This window comes from Arachis stenosperma, chromosome 10 (assembly GCF_014773155.1).
Source record: "Arachis stenosperma cultivar V10309 chromosome 10, arast.V10309.gnm1.PFL2, whole genome shotgun sequence".
Lineage (NCBI taxonomy): Eukaryota > Viridiplantae > Streptophyta > Magnoliopsida > Fabales > Fabaceae > Arachis > Arachis stenosperma.
In genome coordinates this window covers 115,738,990-115,764,024 of record NC_080386.1, presented here as the reverse complement: position 1 = coordinate 115,764,024, position 25,035 = coordinate 115,738,990, and the positions used below count along the sequence as shown (strand labels likewise).

The following is a 25,035-nucleotide window of genomic DNA, read 5'->3' as shown; positions in this document are numbered from 1 at the left end:
TGGTTTGAGATGGGTAATAGTATAATTTCTTAAAATATTAAAACTTCACTCCCCTTCATTGAAGCACATCTTCACTCCTCCATTCTTTCTTTATCATGTAACTTTGGTCCTTCCAAGCATCGCCGTTACGGACTTACGGTGGTGACAAGAAGCAGCGTCGACTTTATTGCAATCTATTACCCTCTCACATAATCTCTCTCTTCAATGCATCATTCCTTAACGATGTTGTTGAATTTTCATTGCCCATTCTTTCTCGTCATCGCTATCTCTTGTCGTCTCACTATATCCCTCTTTCTGTCATATATCACTTATTACCAACATAATTAATGGTTAGTTTAGTTATTAAATTTTTTCATTAAAAAAAACATATTTTTATTTCATTACATGATGAAATATATATTCATAAGTAAAATATAATATAATAAAATAAATCTATTCAAAATACTTAAAAGTATAATTAAAATCATAAACATATAAATATAATAATAAATTTGTACTCAAAACAAGTAAACATATTTTTTATCATACATAAATTATTTAAAAATAAATATATTATTAAAATTAATAATAAAAATTTAAAATGATGAAATCCAACTTTCTTATCGTATTTTTATAGTATTTTTATTTTTTTTAATTTTCAATTTATTAGTACTTTATTATTTAATTAATAATTAAAAAATTATTTTTATGAGAAATTATTTTTTGTATTATCTTAACGAAGAGACCAATATAACAGTTTAAAAAATAACCTAAAAATGATATTTTAAATAAAAAGTATTTAATATTAAAATTTTTAAATACAAAAATAAATTGTATAAATATATAAGAGATAGATATGAAATACATGTCTAAAATAAATAAAACAGATAAAATGAGAGTACTCATGAGAAATAACGAATTATTTTTGTCTGTTTTATTTATTTCAGACATACTCACAAGAAATAAAGAATTATTTTTATCTATTTTATTTATTTTAAACATATATTTCATATTTATATCTTAAATATCTATACAATTTACTTTTGTATTTAAAATTTTTAATATTAACTCTTTTTTATTTAAAATGTCATTTTTACATTATTTTTTAAACTGTTATATTGGTCTCTTCTTTAAGATAATATAAAAAATGATTTCTCATGAAAATAATTTGTTTAATCATTAATTAAATAATAAAGTACTAATAAATTAAAAATTGAAAAAATAAAAATACTATAAAAAATTTGTAAGAAAGTCGAATTTTATCATTTTAAACTTGTGTTATTAATTTTAACAATTTATTTTTTTTTAAATAATTTATGTATGATAAAAGATATGTTTACTTGTTTAGAGTACAAATTTTATTATTATATTTGTATGTTTCTGATTTTAATTATACTTTTTTAAGTACTATAAATAGATTTATTTTATTATATTATATTTTACATATGAATATATGTTCCATCATGTAATTAAATAAAGATATGTTTTTTAATGACAAAATTTAATAACCAAACTAACCACCCTACCACAGAAAGAGGGATTGAGTGAGAGGACTAGGAGATCGCGATAACTATGTTGGGAAGGATGGCAAAGCTACGGACGAAAGAAATTCTCGCTAAGATTCGAAGCTAGAAGAAAGAATGGAGGAGTAGAAAGGTGCTTCAATTAACGGAAATGGAGTTTTTTTATATTTTAAGAAATTATACCATTACCATCTTAAATAGTAATTACAAAATAACCTAACTATAGTTAAGATAATGACTAATTAGAGTGTAACACATCATGAAAGATAATTTACATGTTATTTTAAAGGGGGTTGGATAGAATTCATCTTTAAAAAAAAATATGTTGGAATTATAATTTAATTTAATTTTAATTGATAAATATATAAGTTCTTTTCTGTATCATAAGTTATGTCTTTTTCCCCAAAAATATAATTAGTTGTATTATAGTGGTAATTGTTTATGATAATATGGTAAAACTGTATTTTTGTTTTAAAAAATTATAGTTTATCATATGGTAATTACGGAATAGTCACCAAAAAAATATAGTAATTACGGAACACCCAGAGAAAGAAAATGTGACGGGTGTGAATTATTATTATTATTATTATTATTATTATTACGGTTCCGCTACGTTACCAACAACATATCTGCCAATTTCTACCAACTCTTATTTATAATTGTGTTTTATAGAAGTGTGTTCGTGGATGTGTCTAAAAAAAATGTCTTTTTTATAACTGTGTTTAATAGAAATGTCTTTATAGATATATTTTTTGGATGTGTCTCTTTATATATATATTTAAAATATATTAATTATTAGATACATCTACGAACACACTTCCATAAAACACAAATATAAATAAAAGTTGGCAGAAGTTGGCAGATAATATGTTGGTACCCTATACTTTTCCTTATTATTATTAGAGTTCCTTTTCTCTACTTGGCAGTTGGCAATGGCTTCCGAGTTTGCAAGCATGTTGTGTGGTGTTTCCTCCTCGGAATGACGGTGGCAGATGCTATCACAATACTCAAGTCCTTTTGTTCCCATGCCCATGAGCTTCAATAACCTTTCTTCTCTCTCTCTTCTTCTACAAGAAAGAAGAGCCTTCAATTCATATTCCCAGGTCAAATATACCAGCATTCACAATTTCTTCTTCTTGTTTTTCTAATTGTTTTGAATATGGTAGACATATTTTTTAATATAATGAATGGGTTGTTAGATAGGATACCGTGTTTGAATTTGTAGCTACACTGTTAGTGATGCGTGCCACATGTTTGATCAAAGTTCTTAGTGAGTACTAGAAAATATGCTGCTTTTCTATTTTATTTTATTTGTTCATATGTATATATGAAATTAGTAATTAAATAGATTTGAATTATTGTGAGCTTATTAGTTATATATATATAAAAGAAAATGTAGGTCTTTGATCTCTGGACTCTCTTTCATTTCATGCTCTGGCTCTGTCACCTACATGTGTTCTTTTGTATGAGAAAAAAGAAATATGTTTTCAAGAAAGGAAAAAATAAAACGATTATTTAGAATTGAGTAGAGAGAATGGAAACAGAACATGTTTCCACAAACAATCATACCCTCCCTTTTCTTCATTTTCATTTTTTTAACACCACATATTATTTTGGAGAAGATCGATTTTTTCCACTTATAATATTGATGTCCTAGAGATGCAATCAAACATCACATGAACATTAACTTGCATATTGGATAGTGTTTTAGTAACTGAAACGTAATGTTTTCCCATCATTTGGTTATTTAGACCCAACTTACATCCTTATGTTTGAATGTTATCTTATTTTGAAGCAAATGACTCCATGTGGCACTCTATAATTTAGTTGATGAAGAAATTATTAAAATGTCATGTTAAAATTTTTGAATCCTTATAGTGGTAGTTAGTTTAGTTTTGTGCATTCTTTTATTATTGAAGAATTTCAAAAATGTTCTTGAAGCTCTATTATTTTTGTTTTCAGGATTTTGTAAGTTCAATGATTTCTGAATGAAGGCTCATCCGTACATGAAGAGTGATATCGAAGTGTTGGATAAGCTTTGTTTACTTAATATACGTTCAAGATGTGGGTCTAAAAATTTAATATAACCGTGAACTTTTGTTGCTCATCCTCCAACTGAATGCTTACAAGTTTTTGAAACGAGTAGCAACAAAGAGACTATCTTCCCTCTAACTTGTTTGATTTTGATAAAAATATGGCATCAACTTTGATCTCTCGTGCTTCACGTAGGTTTCTCAAATATTCTTTCCCTTCTTCAGGCCTCGCAATACAATATCCTTCCCCTTCCGTCTTCAATCCTTTAATCTCCACTGAACCATCTATAAGCATAAACCACAACTTCTATCCTTCGCTCGGTCCATTTGGGCAATACCACCATCAGGATTCTGAATTTGAATCTTTTAAAACTGTTCGATCTCTCTCAAATTTTCAGTTTGTTCAGCATATCTCTACATCACCTTCAAGTTTAAAAGAGGGATCTGAGGGAAATAAGAATCAAAGTGGTAATGTGGGTAAAGCAAATATCTCTTGGATTGATTTATACTTGCCTAAGCAGGTTCAGCCCTATGCACAGCTTGCTCGCCTAGATAAGCCCATTGGGACATGGTTGCTTCTATGGCCTTGTATGTGGTAAGTGTTCTATTTACTTGGCTTATGGGTATATGCCTTGTTGTCGACAAGCAAGGACAGTTCAGTAATTTTATAATATGAATTTGATTGTTAATTGGAAATATATATGTTACACTCTTTGAAATAGTAATGAATGAAGAAATTTTAAAAGAAATGATCATTCTATTGATTTGTAATTTTATTCGTACAACTTAATTTGTGGTAACCTGGTTGCTGAGTCTAAATTAGTATTCTTTATCTTCTTATTTAAGTCCACAAGATTAGATAAGTTAAAGTTATTTGTTTATACTTAGTACTATAAGTAGTTAAGAACCATCCATACCATACATATCCACAAGAAAAACCTTGCCTTTGTTGTGCCTACAAGAAACGAAATGGGTTGGTGCAAAGGCTAGGGAGTTGGATACTTCTGGTTTCAAACTTTGGTATACAGGAAAGGTGAATAATAGGAATGGGGTTGGAATAATTGTGGATAAGCAATGGAAGAAGGACGTAGTGGATGTCAAGAGGGTGGGAGATCGGATTATCTCTATCAAACTTGTAGTGGAGGGAGGTGCTTTCCATGTGATTAGCGCCTATGCACCGCAAGTGGGTTCGGACGAACAACACAAGATAAGGTTTTGGGAGGATCTAGAGAGTTTGGTTCAAGGCATACCTTTGGGAGATAAGATTTTCTTAGGAGGAGATTTAAATGGCCATGTTGGGAGAGAAGTGACTGGATATGGGAGTATTCACGGAGGCCATGGTTTCGGGGTGATCAATGCCGAGGGTAAAACTATTTTGGACTTTTCCTCAACTTTTGATCTTCTCATCGCAAATACATGTTTTAAAAAGAGAGACGAACATCTTATAACCTATAAGAGTGGCATGACAAGCTCTCAAATCGACTTCTTCTTGTTGAGAAGAGTCGACCGGAAATTTTGCATTAACTGTAAAATTATCCCGGGAGAGAGTTTGACAACACAACATAGGGTGCTCGTCATGGATTTTCGCGTTGAGCAAAAGTTGAGGAAAATACATCATACGAAGAACCCAAGGACGAGGTGGTGGCGGATGAAAGGTGAGGAACAAAGAAGCTTCCTAAGACGGGTAGGAGAAGAGGCAAAGTGGGATGGGAATGGAAGCGCGGAAGAGATGTGGAGGGAGATGGCAGAAGTTATTAGAAGAACAGCAAAAGAAAGTTTTGGTGAATCTAAAGGAATAGGACCAAGAGACAAGGAGTCCTGGTGGTGGAATGCGAGTATACAAGAAAAGACAAAGATAAAAAGGGAATGCTTTAAAGAGTGGTCTTTATGCCGCAATGCAGATAACTGGAAAAAATATAAGGCGGCTAAGAAAGAGACAAAAGTGGCTGTAAGTGAAGCAAGAACAAGAGCATATGAGGGTCTCTACCAGTCTTTGGGCACGAAAGAAGGAGAAAAATGTATATATAGAATCGCAAAGAGTCGGGAAAGAAGAACGAGAGATTTGGATCAGGTTAAGTGCATAAAGGATAAGGATGGAGAGGTGTTGGCTCAAGAGGAGAAGATTAATGAAAGGTGGAAGAGCTACTTCTACGAGTTATTTAATGAGGGACAGAAGACTCTTCCGAGCCTTGGTCGATTATGCACAAGGGAAGAAGATCAAAACTTTGACTACTATCGAAGGATTCGAGACTTCGAGGTAAAAGAGGCTCTAAAGCAGATGAAAAATGGCAGGGCAGTAGGACCTGATAATATCCCGATTGAGGTTTGGAAGGGTCTTGGAGGAAAAAGCATCAACTGGTTAACCAAGCTTTTTAATGAGATTTTAAGGTCAAAGAAGATGCCTGATGAGTGGAGAAAGAGCACCTTGGTACCTATCTACAAGAATAAGGGGGATATACAAAGTTGCGGAAACTATAGAGGGATTAAGCTTATGAGTCATACTATGAAGTTATGGGAAAGGGTGATAGAACGGAGGTTGAGAAAAGAGACACAAGTAACAGAGAACCAATTTGGATTTATGCCAGACAGATCTACCACTGAAGCGATATACCTATTAAGAAGGATGATGGAAATGTATCGTAGTAATAAAAGGGATCTGCACATGGTGTTTATTGAATTGGAAAAAGCGTATGATAGGGTATCAAGGGAGGTCTTATGAAAGGTTTTAGAAAAGAGGAGAGTAAAAATCACATATATTCGGGCAATTAAAGACATGTATGATAGGGCCACAACTAGTGTGAAGACTCAAGGTGGTGTGACAGAGGAATTCCCTATTGGTATAGGATTACACCAGGGATCATCCTTAAGTCCATACCTTTTCACATTAGTCTTGGAAGTACTCACAGAGCACATCCAAGAGCCTGTGCCATGGTGCATGCTTTTTGTCGATGATATCGTCCTTATGGGAGAGTCAAGAGAAGACCTAAATAAGAAGTTGGAATTATGGAGAGAAGCTCTAGAAGTGTATGGTCTGCGCATAAGCCGTAACAAGACGGAATATATGGAATGTAAGTTCAGTCTGAGAAGGGAAAACTCCAATATAGAGGTGAAGATTGGAGAAAACATCCTACGAAAAGTTAAAAGTTTTAAGTATCTTGGGTGCATCATACAGGATAATGGAGAGATTGAACAGGATGTAAATCATAGGAACCAAGCAGGTTGGTCAAAATGGCGGAGTGCATCTGGTTTTATATGCGACAAAAAAGTGCCTTTAAAACTTAAAGGTAAATTCTATCGCACCGCTATAAGACCGGCTATGCTGTATGGTACGGAGTGTTGGGCGGCTAAAGGGGAGCACGAACATAAGCTGAGTGTGGCAGAGATGAAGATGTTGAGATGGATGAGTGGTCATACGCGATTAGATAAAATAAGGAATGAAGATATAAGGGAGAGAGTTGGAGTAGCACCCATTGTGGAAAAGATTGTTGAATCGCGTCTCAAGTGGTTTGGACATGTGGGAAGAAAACCGATAGAACATCCAGTCAGGTGGATGAGATGGAAGATGGACAAAGAGCGAAAGGCAGAGAAAGACCTAAGAAGACCATCCGTGAGGTGGTCAAACGAGATCTACATGTAAACGGTCTCTCTGTAGACATGATACATGACAGAGCACAATGGCGTCGTTTGATTCATGTAGCCGACCCCACTTAGTGGGACAAGGCTTTGTTGTTGTTGTTATTGTTGTGCTTTATTTCTATCCTAAAACCAGTCCAAGCTGCGCCCCTTGAATCTTTCGTACTGCATCTGCATACATACATATGGAAGTACCCAAGGGTTGTGTTATGCAGTCAACTACGAATCTTTATAGCATGGATCGTAGAACTTTATGTATATCTTCTCACATAATACATGTTATTTTGTTTTACCTTTTCTTAGTATTTTCTGCAAAGTGTTTCCCTTACAACTTCAACAAAGCCAACTATTCATGTTGACAGAAAATAATATGAATTGAAAATATAGGTTTTTTGTGGTCCAGCGAGAGGTGTTGCCTTTTCTATATTGCATTATGCTTTGAAGTTGTTTCTCTCTCTTTTGTGCACTCCACTTTCTAAATTCATTCTTCTTCTATTTATTTATTTACTAACTCATTTATTTATGTTTCTAATTTTCAATGCCTTAGGTCAATTACGTTGGCTGCAACTCCAGGACAGCTGCCTGATTTTAAAATGTTGGCATTGTTTGGATGTGGGGCTTTGCTTTTGAGGGGTGCTGGGTGTACTATTAATGACCTCCTTGATCGCGACATTGATACAAAAGTAAATAGAAAGCTTTTATCTTTTGTATTTTTACGTAGTGAGAGATACTGAAATCGTTATTTCATGTTGTAAATTAATTTTTTACAAGTGCATGTTATTAGCATAGTGTGAATGTTTAACTTATATATTTGAATTAAGTTAAAAAAAATAATCTGAAAGCTAAGTATGCCAAGTCTAGTGCTTTGGTATTTCACATGGCCTATAAGTTCATGTAATTTGCATTTGAATGGTTTTTTTTTAACTTTTTCTGGTTCGTTTTCACTGTCCCTACCCTGTTTCAAATATGATTCAAAATATAAATCTATCAATTTACTTGCATGCAACATCCCTTCGATTTTATTGCTATGGCATCACATTTCTGATTTTGTTTTAATATGAGTATTGAACATGCGATCTTATTTGATGTCATACCTACCTTGGCCATTTTACAGAACTCATTAAGCATTTTTTATTTTTTTGGGTTCAACATAGCTGATATTAGATTCGATATTATGAATGATACTATACATAATTGTATGATGCAGGTAGAACGTACAAAGTCAAGACCTGTGGCAAGTGGTCTTTTAACGCCATTTCAGGGACTTTGTTTTCTTGGTTTTCAGTTAACTTTGGGTCTTGGGATTCTTCTGCAATTGAATAATTATAGGTTAGTGTTAACTTTGAATAGCCAAGTCTGTGATCATTATTACATCTACATGACTACATCAAGTATGAAAATTTGAGTATTGCCAAAATATTGAATGTTTGTGGGGGTTTGTGATCTTTTTGCAGCCGTGTTCTGGGTGCCTCATCTTTGTTGCTTGTCTTCTCTTATCCCCTTATGAAGAGGTTTACATTTTGGGTATTGAATTTCCTCAATTTTAGTCTCTTCTGACAGATTTTATTGTTATCTTTGACATACAATCTCATTATGCTTTATATGGCACTCGTAAATTTTTTGTTAGCCTCAAGCCTATCTCGGGTTGACCTTTAATTGGGGCGCTTTGTTAGGATGGACAGCAATTAGAGGAAGTCTAGATCCAACAATAGTGCTGCGGCTTTATGCCTCTGGAGTTTTTTGGACACTTGTTTATGATACAATCTATGCTCACCAGGTGAAAACAACATTACTTCCCAAAGATCTTTTTCCTGTGTCTTGCTGTTTAATTGCTGCATGATATATCCCGGTATGGGGTGATTATCTTGACTCAAATAGTTCAGTGTGTTATGAAACAAACCATAAAATGATAGACTACTTGCTACCCTCCAATACAAATTATATGATTAAAGCATTGTAATCAAAGCTCTTGGTCTCTGCGTATATTTATAACCTTGCATTCAGGATAAAGAAGATGACCTAAAAGTGGGAGTTAAGTCAACGGCTTTGCGCTTTGGTGATTTTACAAAGGAGTGGATTACTGGGTTTGGGATTGCATGCCTTGGTGGTCTTGCTCTCAGTGGCTATAATGCTGAAATAGGTATGTCTTATGGGTTATGACCCACTTTATGTTCTCTTTGTTTTGAGTTTTTATGACTATATTTGGATTCCAATGGTTGTTTTCCTGTTCAACCTTCTGATTCATATTTGTGGACCAGGATGGCCATATTATGCATTTCTGGCAGCTGCGTCTGGACAACTAGGCTGGCAAATATGGATAGTTGACCTCTCATCACGTGCTGATTGCAATAGCAAGTATGTTTTGGAAGTTTTTATTTAAAGTTCACCCAGAAAAGGGATTGTTGCATAAATCCATGCATTAAATTTCATTTTCACTTTCCAAAGACTAATAATTTATATGGCTTTACTGCAAGCACTTGATGATATATTTATATGCCCTCAGACCTCAGCAGATAGAAATCCCCCAAAATTAAGTGATTATTTAATTTCTCTATTGGTTACTCTTTCAATGTTATATTGATGGTTTCAGAAACTTATGATGCATCCACCTGTTCATTAGTTTACCGTAAAACGTTTAGTTCTACACTTCTAACCTCTCAATGTTGAACTTAATGAACTGACTTTTGTACCTTTTGTTCGTATCCAGATTTAATTCAAACAAGTGGTTTGGAGCTATCATATTTGGTGGAATCCTAGCTGGAAAACTTGTATCATAGGGGTAATTTGTCTGCTTGAATAGTTATTCTTTTGTCTTGTAATAATTTATCAAATTTGCATGTATTATACCAATTGTCATGAGTTATCAGTCATCACCTTAGGATATTGTATGATTTTACTTCCTTACCACATATAACAATTTTTGCCTCCAAGAAAAAGTTAAATGTTCGTGTTATTATTTCTTTGGAACCAAGTGTTGTGAATTGTGATTCTGTGATTCTGAAAAACTATCTGCAAGTGTGCCCAAGGAATGGAGCAGCTTTCTTCCAATACACTATCATCATTACTTTTCAACAAATCCAATTTTATCGAAGTAATGTTGGGATTTTTTTTTTTTTTTTGACTGAATGTTGGGAAATGGTTGAATTGGAATAGCTAACACTTATATTGGACTCGAAGGGAAATGCTTAATGACAGTTGATCAATGGTTAACTAGTTGAGCTACTTGATTACCTTATCATTGCAAGGTAGATGACTTCTACTTGTGATTATTACGTTAGCAGGGCATTTTTCATGAAGGAAAAATTACTCATCATAAAACCAAAAATTCAACTGACGAGAGACAAGGTTGAATGTCATTTGAAGGTACATGGTTTCTTGGTATTCATGTTGCAATTTTAGTAGTCTGAAATCTTAAACCAATGGTGTGCCAATCTAAGGAGTAAGTCTATGATCCTAAGATCAGATCATTCTAAGCATCTTGCATTTTTAATTTGGTGGATTATGAAGCTTCCTCTTGGTGATTTATCTGTGTAGGACACTAGTTTAGCAGCTGAAATCATACTTAGGATATATTTGTAAAACTGAAGTAAAAATTTTCATGGATGAATTTGATATGTGAAATTGCACATGGAGTTCATCCTTGAAAATTCCACCCCATTTTTACTTACAATTGAACATACTCTTCAGGTGTGTTTGTCTGTTGAGAGAAAGGAAGGGAAGAGAACGGTTCGAAGGATAGAATGGAGTTATATCAAGTTCCTCTATCCTCTCTTTCTCTTCAAAATCTCAACTCACAAACGCACTATTAGTGAGAAGAAGGAGGAGGAAGAGAAAATGCTAGGACATTCAAGTTCAACTGCCAAGACTAATTATCAAAGGCAGAGAAAAATTTGTGACCAACTTATTTACACTTTGTGATCACCTGAACTGAAAGGTTAGAACACATGATGCTGTAAAAGGCTCAACTATGCAGAAGAAGAATATCCTATGAGACAGAATATTTCCTATTCCTACCAGTTTTTCCCTCTGAAGCCCTAGACTTCCTACTTGATTTTTGGCACTTTCTGCCACCTTGACTGCTGAAAATCCCAATTCTCCCTATCCCTTTGGAGAGGGAGGTCAAGAATGTTCTTCCATTTCCTGCTTTATCAATCATGCCTTGTTTCATGAACATCTGCTCTTTCTCTAACTCACTTAGCCTCACCCTCATCCTCGAAATCTCAAGCTTCAGCTCCCGGTTCTCTCTCCGCAGAGAAGCGTAGTTATCTCTTGGGGACATAGCAGCACTTGGAATGCCACTGCTTATTTTCTGTGACAATAGACCATCTCCTGAACTCCCTGACACTGCATTCTTCAACCGTAGTTGCTCGCAGTACAGGACTTGCACCACCATCTGCAGTGGAAGTCTATCATTCTGTGCAGCATGGTTGCATGCTTCTTGAGACAGTTTCTGACAATCTATAAACTTGCAAATCTTCTTGCATTCTTGTTCTGTTAGAGCTGGATGAGCCTGAACAAGGAGGAAAAAGTAATATTATCCAAATGCAAAAGAAAAAAAAAATAACAAATATAACCAATGCTGCATGGGTGATTGGTTGAGAATGAAGTTTAAACTATGTTGCATAAAATTTTGCAAAGGTATAATAGGGTAGGGATACATATACTATATCTGATATATATAATGGGAATATATAAAAGTTTCGGTTTAAAATTCCCTTCTTTATATATATACATAAAAGTAGATTTTATAATTTTTAGGATTTGAACCTAAGACTTAGATATAATGTAAGGTATTTTCATCTTGTAATTACAAATTCATTATTTAGATACATATTTAATAGACAAAAGAGTGAACTAATTGACACGGTTAATTCCTATTAATATACTAGTGGTATGTTCTTTAAGATTATAAATAAAAGAAAATTGTAATGTAAAATAGGCATAATTTGAATAATATTTGAGTGCAAATATCTAAAGAGAGAAGATATGAAAGAAGACCATTTATGAGTCCAAAACAAATGTACCTTGAGATAAAAAATCCACAGCTCTATAAAGGCCATCATCAATTACACGCGCATACTCAGGTAGTATCTCAATCAAACCAAAAAATTTCTGCATGCTTAAGTAAGGATCGGTTGCAATTTCTGCAAGATAAGCATCAATAAGCTGCCCTGCTTTTAGCAGAGAACCATGGCTACTAGTTGAGCCGAAACCATCGGAATCATATCCATAATCATCAGCTTCTTCCTCCTCAATCCGCTGCAAGAAATTCTCCAGCAACCTGTGAACTGTATCAACATCAAACAAGGAGTCTCCACTCTGCAGAGACGGTATGAGAAGGTCGTCGAGCGAAACGGTTTCCAACCTGAATGAGATCCTCCTTTCAAGTTCAAGCCTACATGGAATTGCTGCACCCAAAATGATAGCCATCTTCAACATTCCAAACATAAATGTCAGTGGAATTGAAGAGTTTTTATCTGCTGGCATGAGACTCACAAGAGTTTCCACAATAGTCCTCTGGTCCAATTCCATTGTTGTTGGACTCGAATTCGCCCTGGAAGGATTCAAGAACTGGCTTTTACCAATACTCTTGAGTGATGATTGAGCATAATGCATCAGTGAAGCCATGATGCTCTCTGATCTAACTCCCATTCTCCCCATGACGCATATAACTCGCTGGAAGAAATCGATGCGCAAGACCGATAGATCCTCGACCCACCATGCAATGACATAATCCTCCTTTAGCTCTCTGGACTCGCCGTCGCACTCTAGCCGAGATAAACCGGAAGCTAGCTGCTCCTTGCATGCATTCATTGCTATGGATTCCACACACCTTCTTGGAATTTCAATCTGCTCCACTAGTGGTGGTAACATCTCACAGGTGGATAAAACTTCCACTGATTTCTGAAGATCTTGAAAAACAATGTCTTTCAGATAAGATTCTGTTCTTGAGATGAGGTTTTGGTCCTTGTATTCCTCTGTCATTTCAAGGTACTCAGCAGCGCAACGTAGCCTCGTAACATTGAATGTAGTGATCTCAAAATTCATGCCATAGCAAAACTTCATGGCTAGTTCAAATGTTTGGTGTCCCCCTGGGAAATTGAGGAGTTCCAAGCTCGAAACGGTTGAAACCTTGGCATCAGCAACCATTTTTCGGATCTTGCCACTTAGAGTCACCAAGGGAAACTTCATGAATCAAGACAAAGTAACAGGTTAATTTTATTTTCAATTGCGACTTTAACGAGAACATGCTTATGAATTTTCTTAAGAGGAAAAAAAAAATCTGATTTTACCTTATGCAGCAAAAATGATTCTCCATCAACTACAATTGTAATGTCACCGGCAACGTCGGCGAAAATTCTGCAATTAAAAAGAACAATATGACAATTACTTTCAATCTGTCACAAAATCCTATTAAGGGAACATGATCTCAAAAATCTTGTACATCTTTTGATTCCTTCTATCCTAACAAACTATCAAGCACAGTTCTTTGAAATCATCAAGCATGCAATTTTACTAGAATTATTTTCATGAGAATGTAGATCCTTCTTAAACTCATGTTCGATATTTAGTTCTCACTTCAAGGTTAATATAAATAGTATGCATAGTCTAGAAACCATTTTTGTTTAGAAGTACCTTGTAGTGAATGAGTTGCAGAACTTAGGAGTAGTGGCTGGAGAGCGTTTAGAAGAGAGTGATGAATTCTCAGAAACCATTTTTGTATTTTAAGTTCTCTTTTCCTTTTTCTAATTTTCTTCCTCCTCCTACTACCTCAGTTGTGAAGATGTTTCAGAAATAGCAACACAAAAAGAAAAAGCTTTGTTGAGAGTGAAATTAAACTAAGGAATAATGTGTACGGCTAAGATTGTTTTGTTGAGGAATATTTTGGAACTATAACGCCCTCTCCCAACAAAAAAGAAAGAATTCTCTTCTCTCACACTCACACAGTCACACCAAATATAGCATTCAATTATTATTCACAACACATTTCACAAATTGCCATGACATGACAGGAAGGAACACATAATGATGCTTTTCTTTCTTTCTTTTTTTTTTTTCTCTCTTTTCGTTTTCATCAAAACATGAGATGTTTGGTGTAGTCAGCCTATGGTCTTATTCTCAGACCCATCTTTTGTAACAAAATTCAAAAAGTACAAAAAGAGTATGCAAAGATGAAGAATAATTTGATATGTATTTTTTGATTGATTGAATTATAAGAGTAAAACTAAATATCTATAGAGTATTGTCTACGAAAGAGGAAAGCAAAGATAAGATAAGATGGTAACATAAAGATAAGATAAGATGATAAAGGCTAGAATTAAAACTGAATTTATGAATTCTGTTGGACTAAATTTGTGGGCTGTGAGACTTCTTTGTCATTGGCTAAGGTAGAAGAATGATTTAATACGCCTTCGCAAACTGGAGGATGAAAGATATCGAGAACTCCAAGCTTATTGAGATTAAGATGGAAGGGTTGAGGAGACAAAGACTTTGTGAAGATGTCAGCTAATTGCCCAGAAGAAGGAATGGGGAAGAAGTTTCATCACTCCAGCTTGAGCTTTTTGTCGAATCAAGTGACAATCGACCTCTAAATGTTTGGTCCGTTCATGAAAAATTGGATTAGCAGTAATATGAAGAGCACTTTGATTATCACAATATAAAATTGGTGGGCGGATAGGAGAGATGCGTAAAAATTGTAACAGATTTAGTATCCATTGAAGTTCACAAGTTGTGTTGGCAAGTGCACGATATTCTGCTTCAGTGGATGAGCGGACAACGGTAGTTTGTTTCTTGGTCTTCTAAGAGACTAAAGAGTTGCTTAAGAAGAAATAATAGCCTGTTAAAGATCGTCGAATGTCATGACATCCGGCCCAATTAGAGTCACTGAAACCGAGAAGCTGAATTTCTGATTCTCTTGGAAAAAAAAAAAGTCTTTTGCCGGGGCTAGTTTTCAAATGTCGTAACACATGCTTGGCAGCTTGAAGATGAGATTCAGTAGGAGTTGCCATAAATTGACTTAATTGTTGAGTGGCATACATGATGTCTGGTCGAGTAGTGGTAAGGTAGATTAGATGCCCAACCAAACGGCGATACACAGAAGGGTCAGATAGCAAGGGACTTTTGTCTTGATATAATCTTGTGGAACTATCCATTGGAACAGAGGCAGGTTTAGCACCTAATAAACCAAAATCTTCCAAAAGATCAAGACAATATTTTCTCTGAGATAAGCAAATTCCCTTTGCTGACTGAGTTACTTCAATACCCAAAAAATATTTTAAAGGACCCAAATCTTTAATTCGGAAGTGTTGGTGCAAAATAGACTTAATGGAAGCAAGTTCAGAAATAGAATTGCCGGTGAGAATGATATCATCAACATAGACTAGAAGTATAGAAATTTGAGCATCAGTAAATTTAACAAATAGACTATAATCAGATAAAATCTGCTGATATCCATGGGATAATAAAAGATGATAAAGTTTGTCATACCACATACGACTAGATTGTCGTAGACCATATAATGACTTTAGTAACTTGCAGCATTGATTTGGGCGAGGAGATGTGAACCCGGATGGCAAAGTCATGTAAACATTTTTAGAGAAATCTCCATGTAAGAAAGTATGATTGATATCTAACTGATGTATGGGCCAATGCCAAAACTAATCTGATGGTGGCAGGCTTGGCAACAGGAGAGAAGGTTTTCAAAAAATCAACACCTTCAATCTGGGTGAATTCTTTGGCCACAAGGCTAGCCTTATATCGATCAAATGAACCATCAGGCTTGCGTTTGATGCGATAGACCCATTTACAGCCAACTGGCTTAACACCTGCAGGACAATCAACAAGACGCCAAGTTTTGTTCAACTCAAGAGCATCCAGCTCATCTTTTATAGCACTACGCCAATTGGGATGTTGATTGGCATCTTTAAAGAACTTTGGTTCAACGTCAAAATGTAGAGATAATAGAAACCTTTTATGTGAAGATGAAAGAAAAGAAAAAGATATGACTGAAGATAAAGGATACCTGCACTTTGAGGGAGATTGATTTGTAGAGGTGAGAGAGGAATTGCACAAGTAATCAGAGAGATATGCTGGAGGTCGGTGAGGTCGATCAGAATGACAAAGATGGGGTTGCTCAGGTGGTGAGGAAGGTGACAGGGGATGAGGAGGTGATGATGGACTAGTGTCTAGTGCAGAAGAAGAGGAGGGTGTGGGACTCAAAAGAGATTTGGTTGTCATGGATTCAAATTGGTTAGGATATGATAGTGAGGAAGAAGGAGAGGTTGTTAGAGAGAATACAGAATTATATGGAGTTAGGTCAATGGGTATGGGTGAGGGTTCAACTGGAAGGGTTGGTATTTTTGGGTTATGTGTGTTGATAGAAAAATTGTTTGGTTCAGAATTTGTTGTTGGGTTGGAGGGAGAAATTGGGTCATTTGTGTGGACCAAAAGGAAGACTGATTCATAAAATACAACATTTCGAGAAATTTCAATCCTTTTGTCATCCAAAAGATAAATGATATATCCTTTAAAACCATTTTGAAAACCAATGAACTTGTGTTCTAAGAGCACGAGCTATATTTAAAATATATTGATACTTGTGTTCTACCTGTCCATTTTGTTGAGGGGTTTCAACACAACTACGTTGATGAATAATGCCCTTGGAAGTATAAAAATCATGTAAAGTAAATTCTGGTCCATTATCGGAATGGACAGTTTTGACTTTAGAGTTGAATTGTGTTTCAACTAGAGTAATAAAATTCTTTACATGATTTTGCACTTCTCCTTTTGATTTTAACAAAACAGCCCATGTAAAGCGACTAAAATCATCAACGACAGTTAAGAAATATTTATGATTATGAATAGAATTTTGTTGAAACGGGCCCCAAATGTCAAAATGTAATAAATCAAAAATTATATTAGCTTTATTAAAACTTTGAGAAAATAAAAGTTTCTTCTGTTTAGAAAAATGACAAATATCACAAATTTTATCATAAAGCATAGAAATAAAAAGAAATTGCTTATGTAAATAATTAAGTCGTTGTTCAAAAAGATGACCCAAACAAAAATGCCATAGCTCGGATGGTGTAATGGCTCTCATCTCTACCAAAACCAATCGTTCTCAAAGAAGTGTTAGTCTATAAAATGTAAGAAGAAGATAAAAAAGTGAGTTGACATTAAAGATTGGAAGTAATTTTGGGTATGGAAATAATGTTAAAATTAAAGAAAGGCAGATAAAGAACATCATGAAGGATTAAGGATGAAGAAATTTGCACAACACCCTTATAGGAAGCAGTGACTTTAGTGTTATTTGGTAAGTGAATGATAATGGGAGACACTTTGTAATATGAAATAAACCAGATAAGTTTGATGCAATACGGTCTGTGGCACTAGAGTCAATAATCTAAGAATTTAAAAAGGTATTTTTGTTGAAAAATTATTTAAAATAGAAAATGTGTTTGAAGAACAAAGATAATGAGTACTCGGATTAGGCAAAAATCCATTTTGATTTGATGAACCATTATCTCTATATTCTAAAGATGGAGACTCGGTCTTTTTGAGAAGTGCTATGAGAGCTTTTGTTGGGCTAGTGAGAGGTCCAAAATTGGGTTTGGAGGAGATTGAAGAAGGAGTGGCAGCGGTGACAGTAGCGGAGTGATGTGGACTACCAGAGTGACGTGGATGCCCTGGCAGGTACCCGTGTTTCGAATAACAGACTTCAATCGTGTGGCCACTACGACCGCAATGTGTACAGAACTTAGAGGAACCACCACGTCTTGCGCTGGAGGAGAAACCACCGCGACCCTTGCCGGAGGAAAAGCCACTGCGACTGTGACCGCGACCTTGTGAGGGGTGCCGCGAATCAACGGTAGCAGTGATGGAACGTGGATCGTCTAGAATCCCAGCGGTAACTTGTAGCTGTCGTTCATGTTGGATGACCAATGCAAAAACTCTGGTTGCTAGAGGTAATTGGTCTAGGAGAAGTATTTGAGATCGCACCACCGAAAACCGTTCATCCAATCCCTTAAGAAAGCGAATTATGAAATCTTGTGATCTGTGAGATGTTGCTGGACATGAACAGACCTGGAGAGGACAAGAATTGTCGAGTTCCTCCCAAAGAGACTTCAGTGATGTGTAGAACTCGGTGACAGACAGATGCCCTGCTTAAGTACAGATGCCCTGCTTAAGTGTATAGATTTCTTCTTGCAACTCAGCAATTCGGAGAAGATCGTTTTGAGCAAATCGTTCTTTCAAATCGGTCCAAACAGAGGAGGCAGTGGCAAAATAAGGGACACTTTGAGTTATAGAAGGGGACAAAGAATAGAATAACTAAGATAAGACCAAGTTGTTGCAACGTTCCCAAGCCGAAAAAAAAGGATCCCTAGGTGGAAAGGAGATAGAACCGGTAAGAAATCCATATTTATTTTTAGAAATAATAGCCATAGTGAAGGATCTATTCCATGAATGGTAATTATTTCCTGTGAGAATAGGGGTAACCAAGACTAAGGTAGGATTTTCGCTTTGATGAATATAATAGGGATTGGTTGTATCTTGAGTTAAATTAGAAGGTTGATTATTTATGGTAGGCGGGGGAGTTGAAGGAATTTTAGAATCTGAATCGGTTGGTTTATCCACGGATGTCAGCAGAGCTCAAAAAGAGCTCTGATACCACAACAAAATTCAAAGAGTACAAAAGAAGTACGCAAAGATAAAGAATACTTTGGTATGTATTTCTTGATTGATTGAATTATAAGAGTAAAATTAAATATATATAGAGAATATTATCTACGAAAGAGAAAAGTAAAGATAAGATAAGATGGTAACATAAAGATAAGATAAGATGATAAAGGCTAGAATTAAAACTGAATTTATGAATTCTGTTGGGCTGAATTTGTGGATTATGAGACTTCTTTGTCATGGACTAAGGTAGAAGAATGGTTTAATATTTTACTTTTTGGCTGCTTTTGTTTCCCATTTTTGCATTATATTATTATCATCGTTCAACATTATTTTATCGGTCTTGCTAGGTAAACAATGACTTTCATAAATAATGTGAACAATGAATTTTAAAATTGGTTAAATAAAATAAAAAATACATTACACCCTATGAAAATCACAGAAATCTAAACTCATTGTCTACTTATATTTTTTTTTTATACCAGCTAATATTAATGGTTTAAAAAAATTGTTATTAATGTTAGAATATAATTAGGATCAATTAGGATCAATTAGTATTATTTAGGATATCTGAATATTTATTATAGGAGATTACGTCTTTATTATTATGATTCTCTTAGTACCTATAAATACCCTTTCATATTGTATCATTCTAAACAACTTGAGTAGACAACTTGAATACACTCAATAATATACATATCATTTCTCTAATTTAGTCTCTTCTTTCTAACAATTAAAAATTAAAAAACAAAAAAATAAAATATTATAAAATTTAAATCTTAAATTCCAATCTAACTTTAAATTTTAATAGTATAATACTCTTTAAGGATGAGTCTTATATAATACCACATTCGTATTTACACGTTATATCATCTAAGAAAAATATATACCATGACTAAATAAAATATATATTATATCAACACATAAAAAACTCATAATGTAATCAAGTATTAGTGTTGGTATTGGACATAAGACTTTACACTTAAAAAGAGACCGAGTGATATGCCAAGATTCTGGCAACAGGGGAGTTATGACAATTATTGTTCTGATACCATTCTTTGTGTCAACTTTATGCTTGAGACCATTTTAAACGCATTAGTCTAGTTTAAAAAGGTTTAATCTCTAAAAAAAACTTGTTATAATTTTAAGAAAAGTACATTTTCAAGTTTTTACTATTGAATTTAATTTTGAAGTATTATTAGTGTAAATAAATTTTGAATTTGCATCCAATTATATATAGTCATGCCAATAAAAATAAGTATTTTTTATATTGATATTGCGTGAATTATATATATAATTAGATGTATTTTGCTGTAGTATGATTAGATTTTTATTTAAAGTATTGAAAATATCTTTTATTATTTTAACTTAATAATTAATAATGTATTTTTTTCTGCGGTATTTTCTAACTTAACATGTTAAGAATTCATTTTCGCAACTTCGAATTCTATTTAAGGAATTATAATTCTATATAATCCTTTTTTTTAAAGAGTAAATAGCCATTTGCTGATCATGAAAAATTCGGATACTAACAAAAATGGCCATAAAAAATTGAAATTAAGAGGATCTTCAATGATATGGATGAGGTAGTTGGAAGGGACAGGTGAGAAAGGAAATGGAGCGGTGGTGGTGTTGGAGTTGGTGATGGTCGAGAGAAAAGGGAGGTGAGGGTGATGGAGGGGATGGTGGTGGTGGAATGGGGTTGTGATGGCGGAGAAGGATGGAGAGTAGAGGCAGAGGTGGTTAAATTAGGGTTAGGGATTGAGTTTAGAGATAAAGGAAGATGAAAGGTCAGGGGTATTTATGAAATTATGAACAAAAATTTAATAATTAGTCATTTTTATCGAACAAAACTTATTTTATATGGATATAATTTTAGTTTTAATTTTTTATGGTCAATTTTGTCAGTTTTTAAATTTTTTATGGTAAAAAATAATTATTTACGTTTTTCTAAAAATAAAGATGAAAGTACTCTAATAAAGATAAAATTGTCATTTTTAATTGTAAAAGAGTAGTCAATAACTTTAATCATAATTGATTTATATATTTTATGATTACAATTGTGTGCATTCAAATCTTTTATAATAATACAAAAACAAGACTTCATAAGTTCAGGTCTTTGAAAATAGAATAAAAAATAGACAGAATCTATAGTTTGCTAAAAAAAGATATTATTATTTTAAAAAGACCGTTATCACTTGAAAATCTATTTTAGTGGCATTAAATATATGTCTGGTTTACTTGATATTGTCATAATCATTGATCACTAAAAAAAGTATATTGCTAATAGAGAATGTATCACTTTAAGAATTTCAATAATTTGTTTAATCGATACAAATTGTCATCTTCTTTTTTTCTATCTCTATCTATATTAGCCAAGTCAATGTTTTGATTTTTTGTCATAGTTATCAAATTTGAACCAGACCGGCCAGTTCGATCGAAAAATCGATAAATCGGACCTTAAACTGATCCGGGTTAACATTTGAATCGGATAAGTAAACAAATCGGTCAAACTCGGAAAATTCAGTCAAATCTATGACTCGAACCGGAACGGGTCAACCGCTGATGTCAGCATCACTCAATTTCAAAAATTGAGAATATATACTAGGCGCGCTGCTGCTAGGGATGTCAATGGGGTAAGACGGGGGCGGGGGATGCTTCCCTGCTCCCCATCCCCACCCCCAGATTTACTCCCCGTCCCCGCCCCCGTTCCCTGCCGTAGGGGAATATTGCTCCCCATCCCCATTTTCCACAGGGCCCCATTCCCCATCTATCTAATAGTTCTAACTAATTATTAATTTTCATATGAATAGAGATGTAAGTATCCATTCTATACAAAAATAACAAGATTTTATACAAAAAATCTAAACGACAAGATGGTGACTTCTTTCGAAATGACGCAGTGGGAGAACGCAACGGCGAGCCAGAGAATAGAGAAGTGGACAAAGTGGGAGACGTGACAACAGAGAGAAGAATGGACACGACGACAAAGTTACAGAAAGGAACGCCGCAAATAGAGAGCACGACGCAGTGAGGATCATGGCACGGTGAGGTGTGAGAATGCGGTGAGAAGGAAGAGCGACGAGAGGGTGGCTGCAGAGAGGTTGGATGGAGTATGGACAGCGTTAGGGATTTCTGAATTGAAGAAGAGTTATACAAATGAGGATTAGGAGTTTTGGGTTTCTCTGTGTGTGTGAAATGACTAAAAAACATATATGTGAAATAAACTATTAAGGACAATTCAGTAAATTTATGAACTTCGGGGATTAGCGGGGATGGGGTGGGGATCCCGCTCGGGTCTCCACGTCTGTCTCGGAGTAATTTTGTCCCCCGTCCCCATCCCCACAAAAAAAATTTCTCATAGTCGAATTCCCATTTGCGTTTTGCCATTCCTAGCTGCTGCTGGGGTTCGAATTTGAGTTATTCAAGTTGCAAAAGAGCCCTTGCAACTACTGGGGCAAGTTTTCTCTGTGTTATATAGTGTGTTTTAATAAATATATTACTAACTATTAGACATATCCTAATTAATCACTTGTGTATTAATTCTTTTAGTCACGTAAATTTAAGATATTTTTTATCTTTTTATTCTAATAAATAGTATTCATATTAATTTATTTTATTTTTTATTTTATACTTATTTTTTTTAAAAAGAATTATTTTTAATTATATATAATTATTAAAATAAAAATTAAACTTTGTTAAATATCTTTAAATTAAAAAAGATAAGCAAAAAAATTTTATTAATCAATGACATATTTTTGTTATTGATAATTATATAACATTTATTAATATTAATATTTTTTAACATATATTTGAATAATGTAATAAATACTAATTAATTAATGAATTAAAAAATAAGTTAATTTGATATAAAAAATTAAATTTTATATAATTAATTAATTATGATCGGATCAACCGGTTGAATCTGTGATTTATTGGTTGAATTAGTGATCCAGTAATTTGATCGGATCAGTTATTGAATCGGTTCTGATAACTATATTTTTTGTTGAATAATAGATCGAATAAGTTTTAAATGAGTTTCCAAAAACTTAATGTAAGTAATAGAATTTTTATCCTACGTTTCTGAATTATATATTCTCGTTGAAATCTGGTTATTGAATAAATAGAATTTATTCTTTTGAAAATTATATCTATAATTTATAGTTATAGAGAATAAAATATTAGCATATTGCACTAATCATGGAATCCAAAATCTTGATATGATAATAAGTTGCCGTGATATCAAGTTACCATGCAGTAACGTAATATATTGCGGTTGAAAGAAAAGCAAAAAGTGTTTGAGTTGTTGACAGGGAGGGCATTCCAGAATCCATAAATAATAACATTGAGCTTTGCATTTGAGGAACAAAAACAATGGAAGGAAGAAGGGTCAAATGGTCAATGTAAGTTGATGAAGAAAAGAAAAGAAAAGGAAGAGAGGATGTGATTGGAAAAAGATAATTAGTGTTGTTACTTGTTAGGGACACACATACATCTGACATGAACATGGATCGATGCTATCTCTAATAAGGTGTCACGGAACTCAATAAAGATGCAATTATTACAGACAGCACCAACTTCTCTCTCTCTCTCTTGTTTACAAGAATAACAGACACAAAATCTTGTTTTAGAGAAATAGTGTTTTAAAACACTAATTTATATATTTTGTTTGTTATATAAAAGACATAAAGATATTAATAAGAAATATATTTTGTTTTTTATTATTTTTATTAAGTTTTTAATAATTATATTTTTAATTATTTTTTAAATTATGTAAAAAGAAAGATAAATTAAAATTTTTATTATTTATATTATTTTATATTTAATTTATTATCTAACAAAATATTAAAATATGAATTTTTATATTTTTTATATTATATTTTCATTGTTTTATCTTATTTTATTCTAAAAAATAAGTATAATTATTGTGTATGAGCTTTACATTTGTATGAAAAGTAATTAAGACTAGTTTTTTTTTAAATAAAAATATAATAAATTGTATTTATATTTAATCACTTATTATTTTAATAAATTTTATTTTAAATTTATTTTTTCATAATACTAGTATATGTATTTGTATTTTGTACGAGGTAATATATAAAAATATATAAACTAAAAAAATAAAAATACATAAAACAATTGTCACTATAAAATGTTTACAAAATAAGAATTAAATTTAAAGTTTAACTGTTTTTAATATTAAAAATAATAAATAAATATTATATCTATTTTTAAAATAGAATAATTGAAATATTTATATTAATTTTTTATAAAAAGTTTTGTGTAAATTATATTGATGATTAAACTTGCAAATATCCTTAGTAGTTTCCTTAATTCATCTAAACCAAATCCTTCTTTAATTCATGTGCAAGAGCAAAACTTTCAAGTAATTTTTATTCTTAACTTCTGAAAATATCACATGTAGTTAGCCATGTATTAAAATCGGTCGGAAAAAATATTTTTTAACATGTGCTAAAATTTACTTTTTAAGCTTATTTATTATAAGTTTATAACATTTCCACTATTAGTTTTAAGTTTAATCATATTTTGGATCTTACAAAATAATATATTAATATTTACGAGATATAATATTTAAAAATAAAAAATAAAATTTGTCATTGATATTTCGTCTTAATTTAGTTAAAATTTTATATTATTTTAATTATTTTATTAAAATAATTATACAAATAATAAAAATTTGTTAATTTTCTATTAAGATGATACTATTTTTTTTTAAGTGCAATCGATTTTATTTTATCTATTAATTTCAAGGTAAATTTTAATTCTAAATCAGTTTATTTTTTAAAAATATCAAAAATAATATTCTAAAAACATTATATTAGAATTGTTCTTATTACGACAAAAAATGCTATTATAGATAATTATTTTTATTAAAATTTATTTAGAATGACTTTATTTATTGATAACACATTCGTTCCTAGAAAAGCAACATGACATTATTTCCAAGCCTCTTTGTGTGTAGCCTTGTATATAACGTTCATTGAATTGATCAATATTCATATTAGTTTGTGTGTGAGACAAACCAAAACAATCTATACTATTTAATAATTTCGAACTAAAGAGATTTAATTATTCTGTATATTCTCTTTATCTATAAAAATTAAATCTGAATTAAGATATTTTTTTGCTCTTCAATAATAATGAAAGTAAGATAGTTAGTGACCTAAATT

The 25,035-nt window shown here is 32.9% G+C and overlaps 2 protein-coding genes across 3 annotated transcripts; one reads left to right on the top strand and one right to left on the bottom strand.

Annotated features, from left to right (window-relative positions):
- Positions 1 to 2,392: 2,392 nt before the first annotated feature.
- On the top strand, positions 2,393 to 11,494 carry LOC130954836 (4-hydroxybenzoate polyprenyltransferase, mitochondrial-like). Of its 2 annotated transcripts, XM_057881611.1 has the most exons (10): positions 2,393 to 2,605; positions 3,465 to 4,130; positions 7,716 to 7,851; positions 8,376 to 8,497; positions 8,623 to 8,692; positions 8,796 to 8,945; positions 9,173 to 9,308; positions 9,427 to 9,523; positions 9,876 to 9,947; positions 10,450 to 11,494. In XM_057881611.1, the coding sequence occupies exons 2-9, from the start codon at positions 3,697 to 3,699 to the stop codon at positions 9,943 to 9,945; spliced, it is 1,215 nt and encodes a 404-aa protein (XP_057737594.1). In that variant the 5' UTR covers positions 2,393 to 2,605; positions 3,465 to 3,696; the 3' UTR covers positions 9,946 to 9,947; positions 10,450 to 11,494. The 2 variants fall into 2 exon arrangements, with proteins under 2 accessions (XP_057737594.1, XP_057737593.1); XM_057881610.1 differs by lacking the exon at positions 10,450 to 11,494 and having other exon boundaries at positions 9,876 to 10,138.
- Positions 11,154 to 21,614, bottom strand: LOC130957523 (BTB/POZ domain-containing protein At3g08570-like). Its single transcript, XM_057884375.1, has 7 exons — positions 21,450 to 21,614; positions 17,650 to 18,190; positions 15,803 to 16,089; positions 15,206 to 15,609; positions 13,462 to 13,528; positions 12,202 to 13,354; positions 11,154 to 11,686 (listed from the first exon to the last, which is right to left on the bottom strand). The coding sequence occupies exons 1-7, from the start codon at positions 21,612 to 21,614 to the stop codon at positions 11,154 to 11,156; spliced, it is 3,150 nt and encodes a 1,049-aa protein (XP_057740358.1).
- Between the last annotated feature and the right edge of the window lie 3,421 nt (positions 21,615 to 25,035).

Coding starts and splice junctions, on each gene's coding strand:
- LOC130957523 (XM_057884375.1), bottom strand. CDS start 21,614: ATGGGGAATGGGGCCCTGTGGAAAATGGGGATGGGGAGCAATATTCCC. Junction 16,090..17,649: donor TGGATTTTTGCCTAATCCGA/GTACTCATTATC, acceptor AGTTCTTTAAAG/ATGCCAATCAACATCCCAAT. Junction 13,355..13,461: donor AATCATTTTTGCTGCATAAG/GTAAAATCAGAT, acceptor TGATTCATGAAG/TTTCCCTTGGTGACTCTAAG.
- LOC130954836 (XM_057881611.1), top strand. CDS start 3,697: ATGGCATCAACTTTGATCTCTCGTGCTTCACGTAGGTTTCTCAAATAT. Junction 9,309..9,426: donor TGGCTATAATGCTGAAATAG/GTATGTCTTATG, acceptor TTTGTGGACCAG/GATGGCCATATTATGCATTT. Junction 9,524..9,875: donor CGTGCTGATTGCAATAGCAA/GTATGTTTTGGA, acceptor GTTCGTATCCAG/ATTTAATTCAAACAAGTGGT.